The sequence below is a fragment of the Octopus sinensis genome, linkage group LG6 (genome assembly GCF_006345805.1).
Source record: "Octopus sinensis linkage group LG6, ASM634580v1, whole genome shotgun sequence".
NCBI classification, from domain to species: Eukaryota; Metazoa; Mollusca; class Cephalopoda; order Octopoda; family Octopodidae; genus Octopus; species Octopus sinensis.
In genome coordinates this window covers 74,002,820-74,024,633 of record NC_043002.1, presented here as the reverse complement: position 1 = coordinate 74,024,633, position 21,814 = coordinate 74,002,820, and the positions used below count along the sequence as shown (strand labels likewise).

Here is a 21,814-nt window from a genome sequence, read left to right as displayed (position 1 = left end):
TTGATGTTTAACCCAAAATCAATCTTCATCAAACAAAACTCTGATGAAAGATACTCCTACCATGACCATTCTGTCTTTTACCTATGTGCAGGGAACCCAGGACTACATTTGTCAATGTATTCTTTTTTTAACCCTCACAGTACTGATTAAATTTTTGTGTACTGACATGCAGATGTAATATGTTAATCAGTTTTCACAACCTTTTTCTGTTGGTCAGTACAAATGAAATGTGTGTACTATGTCATATGAAATGTGGAGAATTCTGGAAAGTACTCCATTATCAAAAACAGTTTAACTCAGTTTCCATGTCTTAGGTGCACATGCATGGAACAGAATGTACTTGGTTCCCATGCAATAAAGGTTGAGATAGTTGGATGTGATTTGAGAGAGATTAGGCTGATATTTTCAGCAGGTCAAACAACCTTAATAGCTCAAAGCTGTCTAAATTCTAAATTTTCTTGATGTATTGTGGGCTTTGTTCTGTACTTAATTTGTTGTAGAGCAATTATGATTTGGGCTCTGTGTTTTGGTAAAGCACAGTACTAGCAGAGAAAGCATGGAACAGTATGCATTGGAGATGTTTGGCATCCTATATTGGACTCAATGAACATATCTGTATATTAATATCATGCTTTTTCTATTTTGGTTTTGTCATGGGTATACAGTATTTAGCTTTGTTTTGTTTTTCGTTTATGATAATGAAATTATTGTATACAGTGCTCAGGTGCACCACAACTTGTCAGAAAGTGCGTATAAAGTACATGCAGTAATGTAAAAATGTCTGGAAAGCGAACAATGTATGAGTCAGATACATGCTTGTGTGTGTATGGAGGGGAGAAAATCAGGTGTAGTGTTGACGAATCTCAGAAAGCATGGAAATTTTGAAGGATGCAGTGCTCCGACAACTAACAACTGATGCCGGCAGTTTGTTCCATGCTTCAGCAACTCTCAGTGTGAAAAAATGTTTCCTGAAGTCATGGGAGCTGTGCTGTTTTCTGACTTTGTAAATATGTCCACGGGTGTTAGATGGGTGGAGTTTGAAAAGGTGCTCAGAGTTATTGTTTGTACGATGGTTGATAATTTTATGGGTATCTGCCAAGTCAGCTGCCAGACGTCGGAGTTTCAATGTGTCCATGCCCAGGGAAGTAAGGCGTTCAGGATATGGCAAATGCCTGATGGAGGGTATTCTTTTGGTTGCATGTCGCTGAACGGCTTCCAGATGATTGATATCCTGGGCAAGATAGGGGTTCCAGACCGGTGATGCAAATTCCAGGTGAGGTCTTACCATAGCTATATAAAGCCATGTTATCTGTGCTGATAGAACAGACCTAATGCACATAAGTAGTCAGTTGGACAACACAATTAGGTGCATATTAAGGCTGATCAGATCTCTATCTGATTGGCTTTAATATGCTCTATTGACATGAATGTGTTTATTGTCTAGGGTGCAGTGTGTGAGGCAGTTTGATTTACTCTTTTATACTCTTTTACTTGTTTCAGTCATTTGACTGTGGCCATGCTGGAGCACCACCTTTAAACAATGATTGTTGATTTATTACTTTGTTTATATGTTGTCTGAGATGTATGTCAGTGTAATGCCAAATATGTAGTTTTCATGAATGCTATACATTATATAATGACACATTCCCAGACGTTCTTTAAAATGTTTGGTTAGCATTACAAATACTAACCAAGCATTTTCTCTGATGTCATTTATGGTTTGCTGTCAGTTTCCAATGTCCTTTTTTTTTTGTTGATTACATTGAAAAAGATATATTTTGGAAAGGATCTTTTACTATTTGGTAGAACAAATTGATACTAGTTTTGGGAAGTGTTATTATTGTCTTTGTATTATGATGCTTCAAATATTGATTGTTGATTGTAAATGCTTATTTTTAACTTTATATCTTTTTTGATTTTAATCATTTTCATATTACAGTATATGTCGATTTATCATTACCATTTTGTCGTTATGCTCAAAATTATGACTTGATTCACAAATTTGAAAATAATTTAAGACAAATTTTCCCTAAGATATCAAAATCCATTCGTCATACTTATATGTATTTAAAATGAACAGACATGCAACTCATGATGTAACCAAATTACTTTATTTTTGAGCTACAGTTACTCACTTATGGTTTTATGTGGTTTGGAAACTAGATGTAGATTCCACTTTCTCTGACTTGTTGGCATCTGCTTAAAGATATTGTAAAAGGTGGGAAATGCTTGTACCAATAAAGCTTGTAGGCTTTATTGGTACGAGCATAGCTGTGTGGTTAGGAAGTTTGCTTCCCAAACACTTGGTTTCAGGTTCAGTCCCACTGCATAGGACCTTGAGCAAGTATCTTCATCTATAGTTCTGGGCTGATCAAAGCTTTGTGAGTGGATTTGGATGATATAAACTGAAAGGAGGCATTGCATGTGTATGTGTGAGTATGTGTATGTTTGTGTCTCCTTGCCTTGACATCACATGATAGTTGTAAATGTGTATCACCATAATTCATTTCCAGTATTCTGCACAATTAAGTCTGACTATGGGGAAATATTACCTTGCTTGGGAGCAAGTGAGGATTGGTGACAGGAAGGCTATCTGGTTGTAGAAAATCTGTCTCTAAACTCTATCTGACCCATGTAAGCATGGAAAGATGAACATTAAAAGGATGATGATGATGATATTAGTCAAGCTATTATAGAATCATTTGCAAATATTAAATAAATTAAGATGTTGGGACTTATCTTTTACATCTATTTGAAATGATGGTATTCCATTTAATACTAAAGATTTTACAAGGGTGTCAAAAACGCCTTGTGATATATTTATATATACTTGTTTAAAAGATGTTTTATTGATATCTTAATGGCAATTGTGTATTTATTCAGGATTTGATGTGTAATGAGGTGGTGAGCTCACTAGCATGATTATACAGCTAATTGAGAAAAGGTAATGGTCATCTTTTTTGATAATTTACTTCATTCTGATATTGTATTTAGCTTTCATTGTATTCTTTTCTTTTTACAAAGAATACAATTTTACTTGGTTAAATTTTGCTATTAATTCGTATTTCTATACTCGACATGAGATAATTAGCTAGATAATGGGTGTGCTACACTTACTGTAGTATTAAAAATTCAATTTAGAATTTCCAATTTGTTGGTTTTGTTGAGAAGCATTACTTTAAAAGCTGCAGAGCATAGAGAGAGGTAATAAAATACATGAGAGCACATCTACCTCACTGGATTTTTGGTATGATTTTATCTTTTATCTTGTTTCAATCATTGGTCTGCAGCAATGCTGGGAACACTACCTTAAAAGATGTTGTCAAAGAAACCAACCCTAGTAATTTCTTTTTATTCTATTGGTCTCTTTTGCCAAGCTGCTAAATTATGGGGGCACTAACAAACCAATGCCAGTTATCAAGCTGTGGTGCAGGAATTAACACCAAATTATATATATATAAGACCAAATTCACTCACAAGGCATTGGTTGATCTGAGACTATAGTAGAAAACACTTGCCCTAGGTGCTGTGCAATGGGACTGAACCAAAACTATGTGGTTGCAAAGTGAGCTTCATAACCACATGGCCATGCCAGTGCCTTTGGTTAGCAATTATGTGAATGTTTATTTCATTTAAATTGATGATTTGACCCTTTTGTTATCATATTTCTGTTGAGATGCTCTGTGTTTCTTTCAATTAATTTTTAATATAACAAAGAATTTAGTAAAATAACTTAGTTATAATTTAGCTAGTGCTAGGAACATAAATTGTGACTAAGGTTTGGTGGAAGATTTTAATTCAGAACTTTTGAAAACAAGACATTTGTACTACAGAGCCAGAGGTGGTTTCAGCCAGGTTGATATCATAAAGGTTAAATTTCTAAATGTTACAGATATGTCTGATGGCTTATCAAGTTCTGTAATTTGAATCAAAAATTTTCAGTGTTTTGCATGAACTATGAGGTTATTGTTTTTGGATGAAAAAAAAACCTCTAGCATTTTACTATTTAAAATAATCCTTCACCATATCACACTTCAGCTATTGCAGTTTATTATTTAAGCTTATGTCAATTCCTCCATGGTGTTGTTTTGCATTTCTGCGTGGCATCTTGGGTAAGTGTCTTCTGCTATAGCCCCGGGCCGACCAATGCCTTGTGAGTGGATTTGGTAGACGGAAACTGAAAGAAGCCTGTCGTATATATATGTGTGTCTGTATTTGTTCCCCTAGCATTGCTTGACAACTGATGCTGGTGTGTTTACATCCCCGTCACTTAGCGGTTCGGCAAAAGAGACTGATAGAATAAGTACTGGGCTTACAAAGAATAAGTCTCGGGGTCGATTTGCTCGACTAAAGGCAGTGCTCCAGCATGGCCACAGTCAAATGACTGAAACAAGTAAAAGAGTATATATAAATTATAAAATAATTTTTAAAAAATGTACAGTACTGTTTTAACTATCGTGGGGCATTTTGGAACATAACACCTGCGATAGTCAAGGGATTACTGTATATATTATTTGATGTTTGGAACCCCGTTTTTAATTTTAGAAGTAATGGATTTGGTTATCTTGTAAAGTCTTAGACCATACATTTTGAGTCAAAAGTATATATGAAGTTGTGTTATGTAAATGTGTTTACAGAAATAATGGTAGTGTTTTCTGGCCTGATCTTTAAGATTAATTTGATACTAGAAGCAGAATAACAGCAGGAAAACTTGGAAATAACCATGAGTTATATCGTTGTAGTTGAAATTTGCTTCAAAAGTTTTGAATTTTGAGACCATTTGTGACATAGGAGATTGTCTTTATTTGAGCTAACAAATGGAATATCATTGAAAATAAGGAAGAATTGAAGCTGTTAACATGTAATGTGGTTTATCATCATCATCAGTTAATGTCTATGTTTCATGCTGGTATAAGTTGAACAATTTGATAGGATCCAATGGGTCCAAGGACTGCATCATGCTCCAGTGCCTGCTTTGGCATGGTTTCTATGGCAGATACCCTTCCTAGCACCATCCATTTTATAGCATGTACTGGGTGCTTTTTTTCATGCCACTAGCATTAGTGAAGTTGCCAGACAGCTCACAAAACTTACAAAACCTAAGGCAGGGGCAGTTTCTATGATAGATGAGGAGTTAAATAAAGTAGGAGAGATGAGGTAGGGGTGAGGCAGGCATGTTCTTGTTGTAGAGGAGCTACATGGCTACTCACATTTAGGAGAGAGAGAGAGAGAGAGAGAGAGAGAGAGAATGCTCAGTAGGAGCTGCAAAAGAGATGAATATTGATTGTGGTTTACTTTAATGGAATTCAACATTGCAGTGAATGGAATGCATTAAGAGATTGTTCTTACTGGGCTGTGTGGGCTGTGTTTTAAATAATTTAGAACATCACACAGATGATTAAAAGATGCATTATATAAAACCATTTTTCTATGTATGATGTATTATTATTAGTTTGTTATTATTAAGGTAGCAAGCTGGCAAAATGTTCTGAGTTCAAGAAAGTCAACTTTGCCTTGGGGTGCGGGGTTGATAAAATAAGTGCCAGTTGTGCACTGGGGTCAATATAATCAACTTACCCCTCCCCCAAAATTGCTGGGTTTGTGCCATTATAATTATTATTGAAACAATATTGATAATTAAGTTTTTGTATTTGGTTTGCAAGATTCTTGATGTGAGTTTGTGTGTTGAAACATTTTTCGTTGTATCTCAGGAGGCTCATTATGCCTGTAAGTGACCTATGCACTGTTTCTATTATCATTAGTCAGTTGGTTAAGTAGAGTAAAGAAGGCACGTCATTGATGAGGTCACAAATGGTGGTGAAGGGACTTTGACAAGCCTAGCTGATTGATTGGGTGACTGAACGCTTAATCAAACAATTGATTAGTTAAATGTTAAGTAGAACAAAAATACTGATTGTATTTTCTTTCCAATAAGACATGAGTAAATAGTATAAAAATACTCTCTTATCTTATGTATCATTTCACTGGTTTATTATCACTTTACCATGCCAACATGAGTGAAGTGTATTTATTGTAAATTTAGATATTTACATAATTGGAATAATTCTTTTTATAGCTGGTTACTTTTGCTAATAAACATCTAACCTAAATGTGAAAGGCACAGAGCCCTGCAAAATGGGGTGGCTGTGGCAATGCCTTTGTAATTATTTCTGAACACACCATTCAGACTGGAGTGTACAACCTGTTTCTCTCTCTCCCCCATTTTTTTCTGCTTAATTCTTTCCTTTTTCTTTTTCTTCATAATCTAATCTTTTATACTTTTAGTTTTTTTTTCTTTTCTTTCCTGTAAAAATATGTTGCTAAATAAAAATTTTATTCTATGGGTGGAATCAAATTTAAACTCAAAACTATATTGTTGACTTCAATGAGAATTTTATAAACATTCAAAAATCTGAATTCTTTTTTGGAATATCTCAAAGGACACACAGAAAGCCATAAATAATAGAATGTAAATATTGGGTTGAAAAACTCTTTGATAGAAAAAAGGCTGCCATTGATTCTTTTTTATCTAAAAGGGTTTTTTCAACCCAATATTTACATGTTTTCTGTGTGTACTTAGAGATATTTCAAAAAATAAAAAAAGAATTAGTTCCAATGGATGTGCTTCAATTATTGTATCTGTTTAGATAGTAGTTGTATATTTTTTAATGGACTTGGTCATTGGATTTCAATGAATCTGGGGAACCAACTTCAAAGGTTTCATTGATCACTTTGATACTTGTATATATTTCAGTCAGGTACTTATTTTATTAATCCTTGTTGAACTGCTAGGTGATAGGAATAAAAAGATACAACATAGATGCAAACTCAGATCGAGGTATAAGCGCAAACACACACTGAGGGTTTCTACTCAGTTTTCATCCACCAAATTCCCCTCAAGTTATTAGTCAGTTAGAAGCCACTCAAAGTACCATGCAGTAGGATAGAACCTGTTATTACATAATTACCAAGTGAACTACTTAGTCACATGGTTGTGCCTTTGTCTGTGTCATGATCATCATCATCATACATCTACTTTCCATGCTGGCATTAGTTGCAAGGTTCATCACAGTTTGAGCTAGCTGTTATTTGGAGTTTCTCCTCTTCCAGACTGATGAGGGGGTCATGTTTGTTTGTATGTTTAGTTTGGTTTGGCTTCTAAACTAGATGACATTCCTGTTACTAACCACTTTACAGATTGTATTAGGTGTATTTTATGTATTTATGTAATAAATTTGTAATTCTCTTTGTTGAAATGTTCACAATGTTAATCTTACATTTTCTTTTATTAGTTTTTAAAAAAATGAAAGAGTTGATTGTAAAGTTACATATTCAGAAAATAATAAATGGTAGTTTATTTTTCTGTTTGTAGTGTTGTTGCATTTCATTGGCATAGTTGTTGTTATATCATAATGAAGTGGGTGCTAATGCAAGAAATTTTGTGTAATTAAAATTACACTCATGGTTACCAAGAAATATCTTGATTAAGTTATTAATTCTGGTCAAGAATTATTTAACTTGTTTAAAATTATGTACAAACTGTATTGGTGAGTGAGACTGATTCTTAATCATGTGGTGGCAATTCTAGATATGTTTTAGTCGTATTAAACTTCATTGGTGAAACATAGTCTTAGCAATTATTGCAGCTCTCAGAATGACTGGAAGAGATATATGTTCCCCCATGAATGATGAGGGATGCCTTCTGCATGAGAAACTAATAGTAAAGTGCTCACTAATATAATATAGTGAGCTAAGAAATTCTGATTAAGTGAAATTATATTCCTTATGATGGTAATGACAAAAAAAAAAAAGAAAGAAAGAAAGCAAGAAGACCTGGTGCGACACAGATTTTCTGAAATTTAAATTAGTATTAACAATGAAGTGAGTGCCAATATGCAATATTAGTTGTTGGCTAATATTTTAATTGTTCCACCAAGTACAAGAAACAACTCTGGATATATCTCATCCTTGTAAGTAAAGCATAGATTTTATATTTTCTGAAACTATAATGAGAAAGTCAGTTAGTATATTATTGCATATGTTTTACGACTTTTCCTCTAAAGTATGTTAATTTTACTATGCCAATTGAGATACCACTTTGTGAATCTACTTCAAGATTCTGTCATCACTACTTTATATCCAGAGTTGTCTCCCGTAGTTGCAGAATAATGAAAAGTACATTCGTCATTGACATTAATACTACATAATTATTTCTCATTTGCATTAAATGTCATTGCTCACTTAGCTATTGTTTTTCATATGGATGTCATTTATTCTCTTTTATCAAACCTCCTAAAGAATTTGTGGAACAGTATAATTAGAATGACTAACAAATTGATTAGTAAATTAAAAATATTAATTTCAGCCAAGTATTTTGTTTTATGTATGTTTTAGAAATAAGATATTGATATGATATAGGTGCTGGCATGACTGTAGGGTTAAGAATTTGCTTAGAAATCGTGTATCTGGCTTTGGTTCCACTGCACAGCGTCTTGGGCAAATGTCTTCTACTACAGCTCTTAGCCGATGAATACCTTGTGAGTGAATTTGGTAGACGAACTATCTGGAAGCATGCCATGTATGTATACGTGTGTGTGTAAACAAATGAAAGTAAATAGCATTTGGTTGGAGTAACATGTAACAGTTTAACTCAGATCCACATGTCATGGACTCTGCCTCCAACTATATGTGAGACTTTGTCATATTGAAACTGAGCCAAACGTGTGTGTGTATCTTCATCTCTCATTACTTAGTAGCTTGCTTAAGACCCATAATGTAGCAGTTGAGCTAAAAGACAAACAGTACTAGACTTCAAATAAGTATGGGGTCGATTTGATTGACTAAGTCCTATAAGACAATGTCCCATCATAGTTGCAGTCTAATGATTGAAACAAGCAAAAAAACTAAGAGCAGAGGAAGAGGCACTTCTTCCTTGGCTTTATTAAGGCATTAATGTTTGCAGGAAAAATGTAGGCTGGCTGTGAATTACAGCAGTTTGCAACTCTGAGATAAGATCGAGTATTGAGTGATGTAAGAGATGAGTCATAATAGGAGTGTTGAGAAGGATTAGCTAACTGCTTCATTTGAATACATACCTGGTGGTTTGTTGATTCCACGATCATTTAAAGAGAAATTCACATTCTTCTAGAGTGAACAATAAAAATACTAGTAACAGAGTAAATGTCTTGTAGTGGTTAGTTTTATCATTAATATTTCAAGTTTAAATTCTGCTTCATTGATTTTTCCCTTTCATTCTTCTGGGTTAGAGACTGATTTAGTGAACTATAACCCTCGTGTACAACCTTATTTGAAAGAAATAAGCTATACAGTGCTCTTGCTTGGCCAGTGCAGTGATAAAATACAAACATTGGCCCTTTGCCAGTAGCCATGTACCTGATCAACTTACTCTGCTGTTAGTTTTTGTTGCTGTGTACTTTTTCCATGATAAGCAAAGTAAAACTCAGCCCTATGTACTAACAAAAGCCTTATCAATTTGATAATGCTGGCACAGCTTACTTTTATATAAAATTAAGTGTTGTACTTAATTAAAAATCTTGATCGTTGTGAGTTAAGCATCTAGATATATAGTGATCTGATGACAAACTATGATCCAACCCCTTTACTGGTTATCTGGCATCTTATCAAAGTCTTGATTATATGTAGCTAAACTCAAATATAGAAAAATCTACAGTAACATTTCTTACACAGGTCAGAAATTTGGGTTAGTCAATCAAAATTGACCTAAGACATGGCTGGTTTTTTTATTTTATTGATTCTGGAAGAATGGTTGGCAATGTTAAACTCAATAGCATACAAACAGTTGTTTGAACTTCCATCTCTATCGCGATTCCTAACAGCCTCACTGACAGTCAATGCATTCTTTTCTTCATGTATTTACATTCATATGCTTCATAGCAGTTCAGTCATTTCTCTTGCTTAACACTAACATTTACATCTAATGGATTATAGTACCTTTGGTAAAAGCATACACTTCAAAACTAATTTTTCTAGTTTTAAATTATCAAGATAGCATTGATCTTGAAAAGACGGCCAGATTTTTTTTCTATTTGATGAATAAAAATTTTGCATTTGAAATTTTGAACTAGTTGTTATCTTGCTTTGTTTTTAACCTTTCATATTTTTTTCTAAAAAAAAAAATTTAAGTTATTAATACTTATGAAATATTGTTTTTTTTCTTCCAGACTGGAGAATGGCTCACCATGGCAAGAAAAACTCTCAACAATGCATTTTAGAAGACCGTGATTTTAAAGTTGATTCTCGCTTTGTAAATCTAAAGCCAATCGGTATTGGTGGCAATGGCATTGTATATTCTGCTGTAGACAGTGAATGTGAAAAAGAAGTTGCTATTAAAAAAATATGCTTTTCTGATAAGAAAAGTTGTAAATATGCATTCCGTGAACTCCGTATTATGCGTCGACTTCACCATGAAAATATTGTGACAGTATACGAGGTGTTAGGTCCTGGTGTATGCAGTGTTGCAGATAATATGATGGGTTCTCTATGTGAACTGAATTCTGTTTATATTGTTCAAGAGCTATTAGACACTGATCTGCAACAGTTATTGCTTGATGAAGGCTGTCCACTTGGAGAAGAGCATGTCCGTCTGTTCTTGTATCAGTTGCTTCGAGGACTTAAATATATACATTCTGCTAACGTTCTTCACAGAGATCTTAAACCCAGTAACTTGCTTATTAACCTTGATGACCTAACATTGAAGATTGGTGATTTTGGATTAGCAAGAGTTATTGATTCAGACTACACTCACAAAGTTAGTTTGTATATTATTTTCCAAACTTTCAATTAGCTATTTTTGTACATCCCCCTTTCATAAAGTATTTGTTATTGAGCATAAATTTCTCATATTGTCTTAAACATGTAGTTGCTTCTCAACTGCATGGTACTTTGAGCTGGTGCATCTTAGTATCAGGTCGACCAAAGCCTCGTGAGGTTTGGTAGAAACTGAAAGAAGTTTCTTATAAAGGCGTTACCATCTTGCCTTCACATCGTAGTTAACAAGTGCTATCATCATGCAACCAGTGTCCTTCCTTCTCAATCTTTGTTGAAAACATTACCATGCTTGACAACAGGAAGAACATATGGCCATAAACCTGAATGAATTCTAACCTATGCAAATATGGATATTAAAATGACATATGTGCCCTATTGTAATAGTTGAAAAGATTCCCAAGTTCTTGCTCTTTCTCAAAGTAAATATCTTCAGTGAATAATGTGCAATCTAAGCTAAAATTGCACTATTAAATTAGTTTGCACACCAGCTATTCACAGCAACAAAACATTACCCTACATTAAGTAGGAGTAAATATTTACAGCCCTTTTTGATATAAACAGTAAATTAGAACCCTTAGCCAAAATTTCATATTCCTAACACTAGATTTTCCTAAAAATTGAAAAGCAATGTCTCTTCCACTTGTAATAAAATGGTTAAATACTCAAGACACTTCAGCTCTACACATAACACTTAGGATCATCAGTCTTTGTAATCTTTCTCAAATGTATCTTTTACAGGGTTTTCTCACAGATCAAGTAGGTACTTGTTGGTATCGTTCTCCAGAATTAATTATTTCACCAAATGATTATACTAAAGCTATTGATATTTGGAGTGCTGGATGTATATTTATGGAAATGTTGACTGGTCAACCTCTGTTACCTGGTTCTCATGATATGGAACAGATCAGTTTAATTCTTCAATTAGTGAACATTTCGGATAATGACTGGAACAGAGTAACTCAAGTCTTGCCAAAAAGTGTAATGAAACGGATTCCACGGGTACCTGAAAAAACACTCCGCGATACTTATCCAACAATAGACCCATCAGGTAAATATTCCTTCAAATGGTTGGACAGTAATTGTGGAGAATTATATGCCATCCAAATATAGTTTAAGCAAGTCATAAATTCTCTTTCCAGAAATAATTTGCATAACACCTTCCAACATTCAGATTACTGTCAAAATACAATGCATATCTAATCACACTTAGGAATTAATCCTCCACTATCTGTCAGCTTAAAAATTTTGATGCTGAGTGTTTAATTTTAGAATGATGTGAGGTACATCTGAAAGGCCAGTTTTAACATAAGACATGTAGAATATTATGGCCAGTTTAAATTTATTCCAATTGTTTCTGTAAACAGGCCCTCAACATAATGTGTAGAAGAATATCTATTTCTATCAAGTATTGGCAAGATATATATATATATACACACACACCGAACTCTAAAAGTATCTTTACATTACTTGCAGCTTTGAATTTGATTGAGAAAATGCTGACTGTTAACTCCAGTCAACGAATAAGTGCAGAGGATGCACTACAGCACCCCTATTTAAAGAGTTACTGCTGTCCCTCTGATGAACCAATAGCAACACAACCCTTTTTTATTGAACATGAAGTAAGTAAACCTATTACTTTAAAAAAAAACCCAAAAAACACAAAAGGTACTTCAATATATTAAATTATGCTACTCTACTTTCAGGTTGATGAACTGTCTCCTAAAGCACTGTGCCATTATATAACAGAACTGCAAGGAAAACAATTTTCAACTGGCTCAGAATACTTGCCAAAACATTTAAACATTTATTGTGAAGACAATAGCCTACAACCAATTCCATCCCACGGAGATACAGCCAAATCTCGGAAGTCTGAAGAACACAGAAGTAAAAAACCCGAAATGATCCATGAACACAAAAGAGAAAAAAACAAAGAGCAATGTAATATATCAAATATGCAACGATCACCCGATTCTGCTAATCACCCACTATTAAAGAAGCCACAGAAACAACATCCAGCAAAATTAAATATTAAGAAACCAAATCAAAGCAAGTCATCTAATATAAATGATAGTTTTTATGAAATAAAAGTAAAAGATAGAGTGAATCTAGAACGCAAAAGTGAAACTCATACTGGAAGGCAGCAAACAGGAAGCAGACGAACAGCATCCTTTCTAAGCCCTAAAGAACAACTGCTATCAGCAACTGAAGCAGACTCATTGAAATATGCTGCAGAAAAGAACCAATGTGAAAAAAAGCAAACTCGTCAAAAGTCAGGAGGAAGTTGCGACTTTGACAGTCGTTACAGACTTCCAACTGAACATCTAACTAGACAGAACAAGCAAAGCCAGAGCCTTTGCAACCGTCCATTAAAATTGAATCCCCATATCCTAGCAAACAAATTTGAAAAGCTAATTATATGGGACAATGAAAACATTACAAATGATGCTGATCAGAACTATGGTCCATTACCAATAAAACAAAAAAACAGAAAAGACCAAGATAACAGTTCAGAAAGTGATGACTCTTAACTCTTCAGAAAAATTTATATTGAACATAACAGTATTTTAGTGAACATTTCTATCAAATCACTGAACCAGAATCTCTGGTACACTAAATAACATTGAACAATCAACATGTTTTCAATAAAACTGGTACAATTAAAACTGACTGCACCAACAGTGGTATACCAGAACTGATAAGCAAACCTGTATGGACATTTATTGAAATGTGCTTGAACATTACTGCTCCATGCATATCTCCCACAAAACAATGTATTTAAAAGGAAAGGTATTTTTATGTGTGCTCATTCCTTATAAATTAATGTAAATTTGATTTTCAGTCCTGGTATCACACTTAAGGTAAATATAACCATAAATAAATAATAAAAAAGTTGTTGAAGAAAGGTTTGTTTTTTTAATTTGTCACAAGCTAGTACATAAGCTTTTGGATTGGATCCACCCCCAAAAATATTCGCAGAGGTCAAAGAGCTTTGTTGTTAGTGCTTCATTACATGAGCTAAATCACTAATCAAGTTATAACTTGTCAAGGAATTTATCCAAAGGAGGAATGGTATCTGATAGTCCTTTGCGCTTCCTGATTTCAGCAATAACGGTTTCAGTTCTATTATCCGGAAGTTCTTGCCAATGATCAAACACGCATTGAGGGAAAGCCTGTCCCCCAGTGTTAGAACGTAAGTCAGCTGTGAAGCCTAGAATAGAAAAATTTTTTTTTAAATAAGTATTTCACTAAAGCAACACTAATACAAAGAGAGAGAGAGAGAGAGAAACCAACCTCCAAGAACTAACAAACTTACTTACCAAATGATTCATTGACAGGCAAATAAGCTCTGACAGCAAACATAGGAGTTCCTGGAACTTGATTAGCTTCAAGTACTTGACCACGACGTCTATTCATGACTCCATAAATTCCACTTGTAGATTGTTGTGGACACTATAAACAGAATTAAATCCATTAAGGTAAAATAGCCTTTAGAGATAATTTATAAAAGGAATTAAGAGTAGCAAGCAATGTGCTTTATGTACCTCATCACTATGATACAGAGAAGACAAACTAGAAAACTGCAGTATCATCTCATATTTGAAAGAAAATCAAAAGGCAAATTTAGCAAGAATTAGGTACTGAAGGGTATCTGCAACAGAGAAGACCCCCAAGCACAAAGTTTAGATAATTTTGTGCAGTAAATTTATCAACTACATCTGAAATGGTCTTGAGGGCTGTCACTGAAAGCCAACACATACCGAATACCAAGTAATAAATAAGCTGAAAGTATTTAAAGCGAGACATTAATCACCCTCTCCCACTTTACCTTTTGTAGCAGCAACATATATTTCCAACACTGTTAGCACATAAACAATGGCGAGTTGACTAAAATACATGCAAATTAAGCTATCTATGGCAACAACTTGATTCTGACTGCTTCCTATATGTCACCAATCTAGCAAAGGTAACTAGATCCATTTCCCAACGAGAAGTAGCTTCTGAGAGGCAACCTATTTCTCCTAAACTTGGAAACACGTATAGTTTATACATTATATCCTATTGTAGCTAAGGCTCTCCTCTATATACTGAAATGTCTATCTTGATACACACAGCAAGGTAATAAAATGTTTTTAAAAATTTAAGTTATATACACTTACACTGATTTCAACCAAATATACAGGCTCCAACATAGAAGGTTGAGCAGTCAATACACAGGCATAAAAACATTTTCTGGCTGTAGGAATGATTTGACCGCCTCCACGATGAATGGCATCAGTGTGTAGGGACACATCATGGATGTCAAAACGAACACCACGCATATTTTCTTCACACAACACACTCTGTAAAGATAAATTAAGTGAGAATTAAAATCAATAACATTCATAGGGTTCAATAAATATAAATAAAATAAAAAATAATTACCTCTTTAGTAGCCCATTGGTAACCAGCAACAACACTGTCCTTGATTTCACTCAGATATTGTACACCTTTAGTAACATCAACCAAAAGATTGGGTCCTGTACCCTCAGGTCCAAAAGCCCAGATCTTACGGGCTTCTCCTACATCAAATTCAAAGTTATCATTCAAGAACCGAGCACGTTCTTTGACATCCTGCCTGGGTGTAATATCTCCCTGTGTAATAAATAAAGTGGACCTTAGTAATGTATATAAGACTAATTCCAAGAATCAAAAGACCTGAATACCTTTAAATAACATACCTTATCAATGGCCTCGGCAACGCCACATGGTAATGGCCTAGCCTTCATGAAGAGACGATTATGTTTATTTGGAGATTTAGACAGGCACAAAATGGAAGATTCTTCCTTGACAGACTCTCTGTATGATACCACAGGAGTCGACACCTTAATGGGGATTTGAGCATGGTCCTCTTCTAAATCCTTCAAGCAGATCTCAAGATGAAGCTCTCCTGCACCTGCTACAATGTGCTCTCCAGATTCTTCAATTGTACACTGGAATAGAAAACCAACCAGTCAATGTTACCATCTGTACAAATAAATTATTACTGCTCCATTACTAAACCAAATTTATTAATATGGAAACAAAGAAAAAAAATTACCTGAACCATAGGATCTGATTTAGCCAGACGCCTCAGGCCTTCAACAAGTTTTGGCAAATCAGAAGCGTTCTTAGCTTCAACAGCAACACGTACAACAGGACTTACTGAGAACTTCATAACCTAAGAAAAAAAAAAAAAAAAAAGAGCCATTGATAAAATAGTGCAAAAAAAAGATAATACTGACCAAGACAAATAGCTATTTAGTACAGTAGGTAGATTAAGATTATACTTTAGATCAACACATTTCTACAGTAACCTCAAGGCTTTATTGAACAATTATTTAAATCTCATACCAAACCCATCAGAAATTTGTTTCAAAGGAATCTAAAGACCATCCATTAAAATTTACTATCATGTAATTCACTAATTTTCAAACCCAGCACACAAAAGTGCCTCAATAGTAATATGGAAACAAAAACAAGTGTCAACTTGAAGGGGATGCAAGGAAAAATAAAACTAGAGGCTGGGGGCAGACCCACCAACACAAAGGAAGCTAACAGCACTCACCTTCATATTATGAGCATCTTTAAATGTAGTGATGGTACCAGTTTTCACAATATACTGATCAACACCAACCAAACCACAAATATTACCACAAGGAACATCTTCAATGGGTTCAACATATCTTCCCATCATGAGCATAGTTCTGAAATAAAAATCCATAATCAGTAATTGTAATCTCACTCCATAACACAAGCTAGCTAACACCCTGACCATAGGTGAATGTCTAACAGGGAAGCACAATCTTTAGTCTTCACTTGTATATATTTAATGCTCATTTTAATCATTGGACTGTGGCCATGTTTGGGTACCACTCTAAAGAGTCTACTTGCCAAGCTAGAGAGAATCTTACCTGTTTCAGCCATTAGACTGTGGCCATGCCATAAAAAAAAAACATATCACTAGTTATCAAGCAATAGTGGAGGGAATATGACAGGCTTCTACCTACTTAACTCACCCACAAGGCTTTGGTTGGCCCAGGGATATAAGACATTGTCAAGGTGCCACAGAACCCAATACCAAATGATTGGAAAGTGACCATAATCACAATTCTATACCATATCTTTAGAAATACTGGAGCTACAGTAAACAAAGTTTACCATAGCAACAAAAATTTTTTAAATCCTTGAAGAGAATTTTCTTTATATTTTAATATTGCTTTTATTATGGCTCTGGTAAGCATTGTGACAATGCTGGTAGTTCTCAAGACAAGGTATAGGTATTGCAAAATGTTCCACGAATCACATTAATAGAATGTTAAATTATTAAACCAACCTTTGGATGCTCTTTTCAGACAAGTGCTCTTTTTTGCCAGCAGTATAGTTAGCACCCATGATGCGCACTTTCTGACCAGTTGCAACAGTTCCTGAGAACACACGTCCAAAGGCATAGAAACGACCTTTATCAGATGTGGGTACCATCTTCGAGATGTACATCATCAGTACACCCTTAGAGTCACAGGTCTTAACGGCTGCAAATACAAACATTTAAAATTTAGTTTATACTGCAAATATTCACCAGTTACCTATTCCTCCAAGAAGGAACTGGTACTAAAACTAATTTGCAACAACTATTTTGGTTTAAAACCTAGAAAATTTCTGTCAATGCCTTACAACTGCCTTTCTCTTTCCCACATATCACCATGCCATTCATATTTTAGGCTTTCATCTACACACCCACACTAGACTATATCTCTTTAAGGCAGTGTCAGAATATACTATGAACAAATATGACCAAGCTTCTTTCCTGGGATACCTGCACCTCCAATTTCAAAGTGGAATTCCTTAACCCAACCTCAGATTATAAACAAACATGATGTTGACATCAAACCTATATGTCTTCACTGGAGAAACATGAAAAACTGATAAAGAATGAAACAAGCCACCAGTCCAGGACCCCCCCCCCACCAAAAAATTGGGTTCAGCACCTGATCCATACATTTTTTCAAACATTGCTTGGATATATTGAACTAGACTAACAAAAATGTCATTCTAAAAGCATCTTGTCCCCTGCCCCATAGCCAAAATGAAAATTGCGCAATGCATTGTAAGTGTCCTAAATTAGCATATCAGATGAACAAATGTCAGCTCCACATTTTATATGAATACAATCAACTTTAAAGAAAATAGCTACAACTAGTAAAAAAATGTAGATAATGCAGTTAATACAACTGGAGACTTGGTCTTTGATAGAGATTAAACTATGACATGTACACCAACAATAAAGAGACAGCACCAGTACATTTATAGAGAATTAATGCACTCCCAGACTAAATAACTACATTCATCAAGATTATATATATACAGGAATGGAAGGACAAAGAAAAATTATAAAAGCAACTATAATTACCAGTTGCAGCAGCATCATCCATGGGTCCTTCGTAGAGCATCTCTACACGATATCTCTGAGCAGTTACAGGTGAAGGAAGATGAATGACTATCATCTGTAACAAGGCATCACCAGCAGGCAACCACTTGCGCATCATTACCTATGAAATCAAAGCATCAATGTTAGAAAAACACAATCATTGAAATATACAGCTATAAAGTTAAATAAATGCATAAAGAGGCAACTAAAAATTCACCTTGAGAAGCTGTTTTTCCCGTAATTCCTTTTCTTCAGAAGTTAACTTGATTCCAACCTTCTCAGCCAAAGCAAGTGCATCTTCATGGGTTTGTTGCATGCAAGTGTTGAAGATCTACAAAATATATATACACACTTTAGATAAATGAAGAACATGGAACATAAAATCAAATAACTAAGTTATCACGGCTGAAAAGTAAAACTATTTACTCAACAGCCAAAAAGGTGCTATGCAGACTGCTCCCGACCCTCTATCTACAACAAAATTCCTATTCCAAATTTAATGCCCATAAATTTACATTTAAAAATAAATGCTATTAAGACTGCAGCATAAAATAACTGCAATTACTCACCTGGTAAATAGGTGACAGGATAAATTGAATGAAGCCACGAACTGCATCAGGACTTCCTTGCTTGACCCATTTCTTTTCTTTGCTATTGTAGAAATTGTCACCCCACAATCTCTTCATGAGTTTAGGGATAGGAACTTTGAATTTGAGAGCATACATTTGAGCAAAATCTTTCACGGTGAAAGCCCAACTGTGCAATCCAGAACCAAAACCAACATTTCCTTTCTCAGGGTCAACCTAAAATAAGAATCAAGTAAGTGTTAAAGATCTATAACAACTGAAAGCAGACTGAAACATACACATTTCATTACTAATTAACTTACCATGACATCTCCCATAGGGCCATCAGGAGCACTATATGTAGCAATGATTACATTGATACTCTCAACAACACGCTGAAATGTCTGGTATAAATCCTCTTTCTCCAGCTTAAGGGTCAATAAAGCCAAATCCATCTTGTTCATGAATAGAACTGGCTTAATTCTTTCACCAATAGCTTGACGCAACACAGTTTCAGTCTGGACGCAAACGCCTGTATGCATATAAGGAAATGCGTTACAAACATTTTGAATACAGAGAAAAAGGAGAGAAAACAAACATTATACTTTAAAATTGGTCACAACTAATATAATAAAGAAAAACTTACCAGAAACACAGTCTACAACCACAAGCGCACCGTCAGTTACACGAAGAGCAGCGGTGACCTCAGATGAAAAATCAACGTGGCCGGGTGAATCAATCAGATTGATCAAGAAAGCATTATTCGTAGATTCGACATCTTGCTGAATATGTTCAAGATCACCCTTGGGCAATTCATAATAAAGGGAAATGGCCCTATATATACAAAAAAGTATTTTATTTTAGACAAAAAATAAGATTCTCAACGAAATTGCTGCTACAATACAAAACCTTAAAACATACGTACGTTGACTTAATTGTAATACATCTTTCTTGTTCATCCTTCCGAGTATCAGTGAAGCGCATTTCCCCAGCCTTTTGAGAGGCTATGATACCAGCTTTACTAACCAAGGAATCCGTTAAAGTGGATTTACCATGGTCTACGTGAGCTATCACAGACATATTTCTGATGTTATTCTTTTTGTCCATGATCTCACGGATCTGGTCTATTGTGAAGTTCACCTGCAAATAAAAAGAACGAAGTATAATATTCAGTATTAAAGACTATCGAAAATGAATAATCTACTATAAAAATAATAATGCTCTACCTATAGAAACATATTGATCGCATGAACTGACCAATCGATAGTTCTCATTACGCGGATGTATAAGAAATACGGAAGTAACAACGCATCATAAAATCCGTAAGTTTGCAAACTTGAGTTAAGTCCCCTGTCTTGTAATGGCGAAAAGTATTAGAATATATTATGCATCTATTACAGACTTATGTAATATTTATAATAGATCAGCGTCTACCACGAACAATGAGGGGGGATAGTCCAGTTCTCTCCTCCCAGCGAAGGCTAAATAGTATTTTGTTTAAATTTCGACAAATGTAAAAAAAAAAAAGAAAAAAAAAACACTACCACCACCGACAGATGGAAAACTGCGAAATCGCCGAAATTGGCAGGTGCTACCGAAAATGTCATCGGCAATGTGACAGTATAATAAGATAACTGCCATTACAAATTCTCAGCTGTCTGGCTGGATACACTGCGTTATATGAAAGTAAAACCTAACCAGAAAAACATTCGATAATAGACCTAAAAATAGTAAGCAATTATACGAACACACACCTGTATGTGAAAAATAAATAAAATATGAATCCCTTTGCATCTTGAAATGCCTTAGGGGACAAACTAGACAAGTTTGAACAAATTACTATAGATACTAGATGTGACTGTAGTCAAATAGCCAGATGTGGGAATATGCGAATAATCGTATTGCACCACAGTTCATAGGATTGCGCAACATTAATGAGAGGAAGAAGGACAATGGGGTCTACAAAGACATACAGACGTAATTACTTAAGTTTTAAGACAACTCATTGTCTCTGACAATGGAACAGTAGCCAATTAAATTTCACATGTAATTAGCGATACCCAGAACGGTGGAAAATTCCGAGGTTCTATTCTTCATACATATATTTCTATTAAATAGAAATATGACACTATTATGCGAACAATATGTACCTTCTGTCATCTATGAAAAAAATACTTAGGAAATAATCTTTTTGACTAATTCGTTAGAATTATCACGTTTGTCTACACCATTATATATTTGATTCAAATGCGAGTCACATTTATTCATTTTGTTAAATTTTACTGAGAGCTACGTAAGCCTAACAAATTCATACGTAAAAAATAGAATCAAGAATATTTCTAAGTTTACAAAGATGGCAACATATGGTATAATTATCAATGTCCTTCATAATTAAGATATAACTAAATAACAAAAATTATGGCATTTCTGAAAGTAATGAAAAATCAAGATTTGAGAACTACGGAAGTATAATTTAACACGTAGTAGCACTGAGCAGCTATTTGTCCATACAATGACGTCAATTGCCATATTTGAGGCCTGTTGCGTAATAAAGTAGCCCTTCTTTATAAATTTAGATAAAGTAAAATATTAAACCAAATAGAATGTTTCTAAACGTATGTTTTTATATCACTGACTTTAGCTTTTTGAGTAGAACAAAAAGAAAGACCATTGAAATGACAAGTTTATATAGACGCCACTGAGAATGTAGAGGAGTGAAAGAAAATGTTGATTTAACAAGTAAACGACAAATAAAATTTAAAAATATGAACTTAACAAGTGTAAGATTGATAACTAAGTATAAAAAATATATAAATTTAAAAGAGATGACACGTACCATTTTGGATTGTTTTCGATTCTGTTCACCAGCACCGAAATAACTACTACCTAATGGAAGAACTCAGTCTGAAAAGGACGTAGGCAGATCACGTGAGATTTAATACCGGAATGGCGTATGAAATCTCGAGTCATAAATTTCAAGCTGAATCAACAATGT

The 21,814-nt window shown here is 34.5% G+C and overlaps 2 protein-coding genes across 3 annotated transcripts in view; one reads left to right on the top strand and one right to left on the bottom strand.

Moving 5' to 3' along the window:
• Nucleotides 1–13,711, top strand: part of LOC115212777 (mitogen-activated protein kinase 10) — a 17,781-nt gene extending 4,070 nt beyond the window's left edge. Inside the window, exons 2-6 of one of the 2 annotated variants that reach the window (XM_029781460.2) lie at nucleotides 2,884–2,944; nucleotides 10,203–10,789; nucleotides 11,548–11,857; nucleotides 12,283–12,428; nucleotides 12,513–13,711. In XM_029781460.2, the coding sequence (XP_029637320.1) occupies nucleotides 10,211–10,789; nucleotides 11,548–11,857; nucleotides 12,283–12,428; nucleotides 12,513–13,337 (1,860 nt within the window). In that variant the 5' untranslated portion in view covers nucleotides 2,884–2,944; nucleotides 10,203–10,210 and the 3' untranslated portion in view covers nucleotides 13,338–13,711. The remainder of the gene's footprint in view (nucleotides 1–2,883; nucleotides 2,945–10,202; nucleotides 10,790–11,547; nucleotides 11,858–12,282; nucleotides 12,429–12,512) is intronic. The other variant, XM_029781462.2, reaches the window with a different exon arrangement.
• LOC115212776 (elongation factor 2) lies at nucleotides 13,700–21,798 on the bottom strand. The gene is made up of 15 exons (XM_029781459.2): nucleotides 21,656–21,798; nucleotides 19,745–19,959; nucleotides 19,466–19,653; nucleotides 19,143–19,351; nucleotides 18,823–19,056; nucleotides 18,471–18,584; nucleotides 18,236–18,374; nucleotides 17,162–17,357; nucleotides 16,394–16,532; nucleotides 15,887–16,006; nucleotides 15,528–15,779; nucleotides 15,232–15,441; nucleotides 14,967–15,149; nucleotides 14,127–14,259; nucleotides 13,700–14,017 (listed from the first exon to the last, which is right to left on the bottom strand). Exons 1-15 carry the CDS (start codon nucleotides 21,656–21,658, stop codon nucleotides 13,842–13,844), a joined length of 2,511 nt encoding a protein of 836 aa, XP_029637319.1. The 5' UTR covers nucleotides 21,659–21,798; the 3' UTR covers nucleotides 13,700–13,841.
• Between the last annotated feature and the right edge of the window lie 16 nt (nucleotides 21,799–21,814).

Bases quoted from the DNA above. Each gene is read 5' to 3' on its own strand.
- LOC115212776 (XM_029781459.2), bottom strand. The intron at 18,585-18,822 runs GTGAGTAATTGC...TATATTTTGTAG, and splicing joins TCCTGTCACCTATTTACCAG to ATCTTCAACACTTGCATGCA. The intron at 16,007-16,393 runs GTGAGTGCTGTT...TTTTTTTCTTAG, and splicing joins AAGATGCTCATAATATGAAG to GTTATGAAGTTCTCAGTAAG.